This window comes from Sceloporus occidentalis, unplaced genomic scaffold (assembly GCF_023333645.1).
Source record: "Sceloporus occidentalis isolate IW3139 unplaced genomic scaffold, rSceOcc1.0.p SCAF_182, whole genome shotgun sequence".
Classification (NCBI taxonomy): domain Eukaryota; kingdom Metazoa; phylum Chordata; class Lepidosauria; order Squamata; family Phrynosomatidae; genus Sceloporus; species Sceloporus occidentalis.
Genome location: NW_028317162.1, coordinates 238,756 through 248,199, shown reverse-complemented (window position 1 = coordinate 248,199; position 9,444 = coordinate 238,756). Strand labels below are relative to the sequence as shown.

The following is a 9,444-nucleotide window of genomic DNA, read 5'->3' as shown; positions in this document are numbered from 1 at the left end:
TGTGTGAATGCAGCAGCACCTCATTTACAAATGATAAAAAAAACATCTAGCCGGATGGGGTGTCAGTTTGCACCTAGAAGCCTTCTGAAGCCCATCACCTATTTGGACAACTTTGTGTGGTTTGCATGTACAAATTTTATGGACAGGCCTTTCCTGCATTAGTGAGTGATCAGATTTACCCTAGTAATAAGCTGCCCCAGTAATGTAACTATTAATTACACAGTACACTCGTTACATATTTTAACAGTGTATACCGCAGAAGATACACTTCTACAGTCATTTTGACTGTACACAAAGAGCACAGTCAAAGAAGGTAACAAAACTAATATAGATAATCTTAATCTATACTATAAATTGTATTATCAGATAGTTAATTACATGCCTTAAGGGGACCAGTGTTTTGAGAGCGTCACTATATCCACAACTTACAATCAGAACAAAGCTGTGAACCGTTAGAGAAGTATAATGCTCAGGTTCAACTGTGTCGCTGTCCTTTACGATGGTTTCTGGAAAACCTCTCTCTGACTCATTCTGACTGGTTGCCACCAAGACGTTTATCTAGTGTCCTCTAAACCTAAGAGGTGCTGTATGTACATCAGTACTCCCAGAGGGTTGCGATATTTACAGATTCTGCATCTGCCTTCAGGGTGCCAGCCTGGTCGCCACGCAGGTATTTGCCATTCTTGCCCTTGATTGCTACACGATTGTGTTCTCGGAATTCAAAGAAGAAGTCCTCCGACATATCTCCATCAGTGCAAATGGTGCCATTGCTGGAGATATACCAGAATTTGCCAGCCTGACCTGAAAACGGAGAAGAGAACAATTTATTGATGGATCTAAGTAGTTCATAATCCTATGTATGCGTAGGGGCAATACAGGTTTCAGTATCGCTGGGCAAGCTCCAGTGCTTAGCTCAGCCTAGCTCATCAGGCCTGGAGAAGCATGTGCTACAGCTAACCCATCTAAAAATCCCCTTCTGTCTTCTGGCATGTATGTGTCTATAAGGATAGGTACCACCACTGAAGGTAACCACTCAAAATCTGGTTCAGCTCATACAGAGGCTGAAAATTTACCTGCCTCAGCTGGAAACATTTGCATTCCCTAAATTGGAAACTTGATTGTCTCATGGAGCTTAACTACATTCATTACAGGACTTCAACAGAAGAACAAGGATGAGTAAAAGGAATTCATGGGCCATGGGTGGAAAGAGCGTGTCAACGATATAAAGAGGTGTGGCAGCTATGTTGCTGAACCCAGTGGCTTTTATGAAGTCCTACCCCTGCAAGAATAGACATCTTGTCCCCACTAGTGCAAGAATGGTTTAAATTCTGCTTGTTGTCCAAAGTTGATTTTAAAAAAATACCCTTGACATTTTAATTAAGCTCTATTACATTTTTTTGTACCTGACCTTTGATTTGGTAGGCTCCATTGTTAAAGACAATCTGGAAAACATCATATGATGAACGGTTTGCATCAAGTGTGTTAGATGTTTTGTGATAGCAAACGAACCCCAGATCCCCACGTAGGACCAGTATTGGCCTGTTAATCAGCTTCAGCATGAATTCCTCATCTTCACCTGCAGAAATAGAGGAAAAATAACATAGATTATTCGAGTAATTGCCTTGGCATAAATGTTATCTACCATATTTGTATTGTGTTTTCTTACTCCCTTATGTTTGGTTTATTTAACCCGGCAATAGGACTATCTGTCATAAACCAATCCTGACTGTGCAGAGTAGCAAATATTAAACCCCATATTATCTTTCACAGAGTGACAGATCAGCTCTAGATTTTATTGTGTTATATTTGCATCCTATCTTAGCCAAGATTCTGTTGTGCACCGGCAAACAAATGCAAATAGATTATATTCCTGAAATGGAATGAAAGGAAGTCGTTTTAATTTGCATGGCCTGCACTCTTACCTTCTTGTCAAGCCAGACCACACTGACTGATGACCTCAAGCCTATAGCTGCTATTCCTGATATATGGTACGGTACAGAAGAGCGTCAGGTAGAACAAGTTCATGACCATCTTTCTACTTATGTAAAATATAACAATCACAGTTTGTTATGGTGCACAGCAGCTGGAACACCAGGCTTTGTCCTCTTACCCCTTCCATCATGACTTACCAACTGTGTCTGAGACAGCTGCCAGCTGCCCGTTCTTCTTTGTACAGATGTATTTTCCATTGCTGGCTTTCAGTGCAACTTTCCTGCCTCGCCATTCAATATCAAACATTGTGTTGGCAGAACTGTCAAGACATGAAAATAATCCATGTTTTAATCTCAGTTAATTCACTTCTTGCCCACTGGAAACGTCTCTAGCTTTATCGGGGGAAATTCATTTAATATTGAGGTTTCCCAAGTGGTGATTTTAATCATACTATTTATTGGTTAACTGAGAGTTTGATTGCAAGCTTTTAAGACCAAGTTGTTTGGTCCTTTGCTCTTTGACTTGAACAACTGACTGGATCCATTTCTCCTGAACCTGCTGTGTGAACATTAAACTCCTGGTATTTTTCAACTGTAGAATAATTCTGTCGATCCTGTTCATTAAAAATTAAGATGGTCTTACTTGCCCTCCATGGTGTGGCTGGTAAGATGCCTCAAAAAATACATGCCATTTCTTGTCACAATTAGACCTTTACATTAAATTTCTGTAAAGAAAACTTGTAAACGCCAGCTCTGTATATTCTTACTTACTTACTTAGTCTTACGTACATGCAACTTAAATTATAATTTAATAAACAGATTTGGTTGAAATGTGGGTATTAAAACTGATAGGAATCATTTCACTACCCCACGGTCACAGAGCTTCTTGGCTGCAGACTTGCTCAACCATCAAGGACATGGATGATTTATTGAACATCCCTTGATTGATTCAGACGGCAATATATGAAGTATAGCTCTTGTATTGGTGTTGGCTTTTTCCAAGGTCCTCGGTTACTTCTTGGAAAGCCTGCAGTATGTCTGCATTGTTTTTCAGCTTTCATTCTAGACGTTGTTTGATTTATTGTGATGGGTGAGAAACAAGGGCAAATGGCCCATATTGGAATTGCCGTTTTTCCATAGAATAATTCAGTCAACCAGAAGTCATGGGTCCTTATCACCCAGTGACCAACATTAAGTAGGGCTTTTAGTTAATTTCCTATATTTAAGAGCAGAGTGACAGCTCATGTATAGGAAATTAGATAGCATTAAATCTCTCCAACCCTCCAAACACATGGTGCACTGAAGTGGTGGCTTGATGGCAGCATCTAGTAGAGTTGTTTCTTTACTGCCAATTTAGAGTTTACAGTCCATACTGAATTATTATTTGATCTGAACTGTTAACCACAGCATAAGAGAGTCAGGTGTATATTCCCTTTGAACGTAACCTCTACTTTTTAAGGGTACCACTACTACAGGACAAACACGTTTTTCTTGAGTGCATTTGTGGACTATTCATGAGCCAGGCAAATGGCATAAGTGTGACTTTCATATTTTCACCGGATGCAGGTGCCACTCTCGGAGATTGTTATACTATACTATATAGTAAATCATTTTTGGGTCATAGGTGGAATATGTACGGAGTTCTACATTGCATGGCTGTTGCTAGCAAGAAATTAATGTATAATGGTATAGCAGTAGCATTAATATTCTTAAATTAGTTTATAGCCTCCTTCCTCATCTCTTTTTAAGTATGTGAAAATGTGGTCCTTACATTTCAGTGGCAGTTGACTGGATCCCACCATGGCTCACCAGGGTCCAGTACTTTCCAGCATTGGTATGAAAACTACACCTCTTGGTTTCTCTATTAATTTGCATTTGAAAGGTTTCAAAATCTGTCTCCTCATCTTGGTTGGCTGAGACGTTTACACCTGGAAGTTGGAAAAGAGATACTTAAGATGATTTTTTAAAAGTTATTTTATATACCTTTAAACACAGTTCTTATTGTAGTATAGATTAAATTTTACCTATAAACGCAAATGTTTAATATTTATTTATATATTACTTGCATTACAGGTTTCTCCATTTCACCCATATAATAATATCTCAGTTTATAACTATTCTTAAAATGCTATAAACAATACTGTAGAAAGTCTGGGTCTGAGTTAAATTCTGACCATGGATCTCAAGCATAATATAAGCTCAATCTATATATTTTGGAACAGATAAAATAGACACAGAATCACATAATAACAAGCTCTTTACAAACCTATGGGGAAAAACAACATAACATAGAATATGATTCTAAAAAAGGATGTCCACATTAACCGTTTAGGATCCATATTTCCTTGAGTCATTTTGGGGTTGGTTAGATCTGAGTTGTATCAGATTTTGAAAATACCCTTTCATAGGTTCAATCACTTGCTTTTCAGGTTCTTATTTGTTCTGAATGGGACTTATTTTCTGTTTCTTCCCTCTTTTCAAATGTGTTCTTTCAGTAAATACTGTAGTTTCTTTATGGATCACCGCTGTTTGAAACTTCATCTTTCTTGATCCTGCGTTAGCCATTCACCTAATATTAAAAAGAGGATGTTTCCCTGACGTGTCCTCTGTTTGAGAACACGGTTACAGTTTTTGTGCATGACATCATGTTATGTGGTTCGAGCATGTAATGAAGTGATGTCACCGTCTGGAATCCTTTACAAATGGATCTAAAGGGTGCCTGTGTTTCAGTATTCATACAGTGTGTAGGCTGAGTCCCCTGTATATTTCATATATGGTTGACTGCATTCAATATTTCCTAGATTCCACCTACAAAGATAGGCATAATAACTTGATATGGAAGGCCAACAGCCCCAAATATGGATACTAAACACAACTTCAGTACTAAAAAGGTTTCATAAACATTAACCAGGTACCTTGTTAAAAGTCATAGTAAGCTAGTTAAATAAACAATAACTTGCTGCCTGTTGGTACGGGTAACGTAAAGAACCATTTAGAACATATTTTCTATAAGCCAAGGACATAAATAACTCCCACCCTGTCTCCATGCTGTCTTGAGGTGCAAACGCCAATAACTTTAAACAAGCAAACCTTAAATGAATTTCAAATGATCTAATGGTAATTTATAACATGGACAATATGAAATCCCCTTGTGATATGGCATGGCCTCTGTCTAACAGCCCTCTCCAAATTATTTATTCCACCCCCATTGCCTGGTGTGAGGATGCCAACTGCAGCTCCTTTGCCCAACCCTCTAAATCTGCAAATTCCCTCAACAATTGCCTCTAATTGAGCCTGTTAATCTGATTGCTGTTATTTCCATCTGGCTGGCTGTTCCAGCATTTGCGACCCTCACCCTATTTTAATCTTGACTGTTAGCCTTCATTATGCATAAGCAGCTTTGCGTTAGGCTCAGCAGAATGGTGTGAACGCTTTTGCTGGGCTTTTGGAGAGCCCAGGCAGATAATACTTTCTTCTAAACATAGACATTAGTTTTCTTCCAAAACTATAATGTGCAGAAAATGAAGAAAGAGTAAAAAATGAGTGTTTTATGTTTAATACATAGAGAAATTATCGGTTTAAAAAATAGTCAGTAAATAGTCAATGTGAATAAAGATTTTTGAAGCCATGTTCAATCTGTTTGGAAGCACCTCGTGTTTTTATAAAATGACTGTATTTTGGCGAGCCAGCCCCACTGTCTGGCTCACCTTGTGTGCAGCCCACCCAGCTGTGTTATATCGTCATAATGAGACTCACATAACTATGAGCCTGTCTTTTGCTTTTGTTTATCAGTTATTAGAAAAATAATAGTTTTAGGAAATAAGCAAATGATCAATAGATTTATTGATCATGTATTTCCCAGGATAAGCTTATTATTTTTAATGCAGTATCCAATAGCATTTGGGTTAGTATTCTAAACTCTGAAAAATTATTTTGTTTAATAATAGAATCAGAATGTGAAAGAAAGTATTTATGGAAGAGAAGATCTTTAGTTGTACATAACACATAATGCAAACTCAGAAATTAAAAGGATATTAAGGTGGTACTCACAGTAGTACTTGGACAAGCATTGCATCCTTTTTTATACATTTGAACAACATTGTTTCTAGTCAAGGTAGAAATATTATATGGTTTAGTATTTATTAATAATAGAAAGCCATAACAGGACACGTCATGCAGATTTTCCTTAATTTTCTTTGCTATCAGTCTACTTAGTAAATTGAGCCTCTCTCTGGATTGTTTCTTGCGAACTGCGTCTGAGCAACTAGCACTAGAGTTTGTTTGTAGACATGTTTGTAAAGCTATAACAGCAAATATTTTAGGATAAAGCATGTGATGCAGCAACAAGAAAAAAATAATTGTAAATGCTATTAACATGTGACTAGTATGATGTATGGGAATATGAATGAGGATCGGGGGTAATCATGACAGTGACAGTTCCTTTTAAGCGCCAATGATGTCCAGTTAATACCACAAAGCATATATGGGGCTGTCAACGCTACAAGTACAGTGGTGTTAACTCCTGTAGTAGCTCTTGAGTTATTATTGATAAGAGCTGAAACCAGGGTCTCTCTGTTGCTCTGTTAACAAGTAATGTTTCACAGGCTGATAAGTCTGTTCCTTGGTACTGGGAGGCTCTTGATGTGAACAATTATCCTCTGGCCTAAATACCAAAGCAATCACCCATTAATTCCCTAATGTGAGATCGGCCCAGTGGCAGTGCCTCACTGTCCTTATCGCTGTGCCAAGATATTTCTTTGCTGCCCAGACAACACAAATAGATTTGAACCTCTCTGAGATATAACTATATTATTAAAACAAATTACTGGATTTATCAGAAAAGAAATTTCCTGAGACTTGACAACTTGTTGCTGGTCAAAGTATTTCTGCAGCAAGGATGTCCAAGCACATCTTGGAGGGCCGTAATGGAAAAGGTAGTTAGAATGCTGCACTGCAGTGGTTAATTAAGCACAGTTGTGTGGTTACATGCAAATTAGAAAAAGACAAAAAACCCAAAACTCTGAATGGAATCTTTCCACTCTGGAAGAATCTGCTAGTCACGGTACATGGCCTTCTTCTGAGGTCTGCAGGAACCTCCCAGTAATACTATAACACACTTGGATGCCAGGCTAGGTAGTCTTTAGGTCCTTAGAATGTCTTTTGACATTGGGGGCAACTGGAAAGCCCAACCCTGTAGCCTGGCCAGTAGTCATACATGAGCTTAAATAATTGATGGATGTGTTTCTCCCTACACAGTCTAAAAGCATTATCCTACGTTGTAGATGGGAGAAGGTGACACAGAAGATCCCAATGCTAAGAATTTAGCATTTAGTGTGCTGCAGGAGAAATAAATAAACTCAGTTTTTATTTTATCTTACAAAGGGAGAAGCACTAATGTGTTATAACCTAGGGAACTTTAACTCCAGTAATAGAGGTTTCTGTAGGTCGGTAGATGTTTTTTGTTCACACCCTAAAATTAAAACATTTCAGGGAAGGTATTGGGTTTCCACAGCCCTCTGTTGTTGCCAGACAGCACATCTGAAGACTATTTGTCGGTCCCCAGTATTGGGTGGGCAATTGCCATGAGGCTATTACTCATTTTCATGTTAAATATAATCTCATCTTCGAGAGAAAGAAAACATATTGATAACTTTATGAATTCAACGTCTTGTTCTTTATAAGAGTCCAATGGTTTCTTCTCATATTAAGGCAGCGGTGTCGATATATCACAATATCACAGTTTACACGCCTTATGTAATGTTATGCACACAAAGTATTTTCAGAAAGTAGGTATTATTTCTGGCAGTGAGCCATTACTGAAACTCCACTCCACACCATCAATAGAACATAAAACATTTTAGCACATGACCCCCAGGTGAAAAAAATAATAATAAGTCCCCAAGTAATAAATAAGTAGATAAAATTAATGAAAGGATTTAAAAATGCATGGGTTATGTGTGAAGCTCCCAATATTTATCTGCTGTCACATAATTTATGTTCCTGGGCTGTTATAATCCGAATTATTTCAGTCCTATGTAGTGATGCTGCTAAATTATATATAATGGATGATCAAAAGGCTGTTAGGTGTGTAAAGAAGTGTTAGATATAGCAGACTATTTATACATTATATACATCATTGTTTCTTAACCCATCCTGATGGTTAAGGGTATTTGATAGGAAACAGTTATAGCAGATGTTTTATTCTTATATGGGTTGATTCATCACAAATGCTACAATTTTTACAACCTATTTGTTAATGAATGACATTGACAAGTGATTTTTTTTACCTTGTCTGATAGAGATATATCTTCTATTGGATGCCATAAAGACAACCTGTGGGTGACTTTCCTCCAGATCAAAAAGTTCATCCTTGCCAGGTTTAGAACTCCGCCCTGATTTCAGGGTACCTGTAGGACCCATAGGTGTCAAGTACTTCCCAGTGCAGTCTTTGAAGGCCAACTTTCCTGCCTTGAACTCCAGAGTATAGCCTGTCCCATCATCAGGATCTTTAACCAGCTTCCCATCGTTCCTTAAGTACCTGTTGTCACAAGTCTTCAAGCAGTATTTTTTGTCCTGAAAGACTAAAGTAATAAGGGAGTCCACGCCCCATGGTATGTTACTGTCTGTGGAGATTTCATCCTCCTGAGGACTCAAGTGTGCGTATCTCCTTCTGCTGACACTTAGTAGGTTAGCTTGAGGGTGGATGGCAAGATGTACAGCCCAAAGCTCTGACTCTGTGATTGTTTGTGCAAAACATGACAATTTGTCCTCTGAACCCCCAAAGAATCGTTTATGGGGATCGGACTGGAGGGCCCACCTCCCATCCGACTGAGCAGTTATGGAGAACCGGCAATCTTTATCCGGTTTCTCAGCCTCGCATGATACATTACCATCTTTGTCAGCAGACAAGTACCTTGAAAGGTGGTGGCTTTTGAGATAGACCACTGAACTATCTATCTCATCTTGTTCTAAAGTCCAGATCTGCTTCTTTTTCAAGCTTGGAGCGGATGCATAAACCTTGAAGCCAAAGGCTTCCGCTGTCAAATATTTGTTATCACAGTTTATTAAGCCAAACTGGATCTTAAGGATCTGGTGTATCCCATTGGTTGGCATATTTTATATTCTTTCGAAAGCAATATTCCGCTTTAGGCTGTAAGAAAAGTATCCGTCTTTTCGTGCTCCCCTGTCTGAGCGCAAAAGGTAGGCACTTTGTAAGTAGCCCTGTAGGATCTGGATTAAAATGAATGAACTTACAAGCACCTCAATTTAACACCTAATGACGCTGTGTTGATCCGGCTCCTATTGCCTGTACATTGGGCTGTGTTGGTAGCCTTCCGATAATCTGCACGCAGTAATACCACTGACATCACCCTCCGAGACTGGATACAAGAGAGATGGACTTTCCTCTTTTCATATTTAGCTAGGACGCAGACTGTTTAGCCAAGTGGAAGCTGCAGCCTGTTTAGCCAAGTGGTAGCTGCAGCCTGTTTAATTGGCCACATCTAGGATTACA

The 9,444-nt window shown here is 38.6% G+C and overlaps 1 protein-coding gene across 1 annotated transcript; it reads right to left on the bottom strand.

The window, feature by feature from the left end:
* Positions 1–595: 595 nt before the first annotated feature.
* On the bottom strand, positions 596–9,044 carry LOC149278715 (fascin-2-like). The gene is made up of 5 exons (XM_089501795.1): positions 8,219–9,044; positions 3,703–3,859; positions 2,130–2,251; positions 1,409–1,576; positions 596–801 (listed from the first exon to the last, which is right to left on the bottom strand). Exons 1-5 carry the CDS (start codon positions 9,042–9,044, stop codon positions 596–598), a joined length of 1,479 nt encoding a protein of 492 aa, XP_089357921.1.
* Positions 9,045–9,444: the final 400 nt, after the last annotated feature.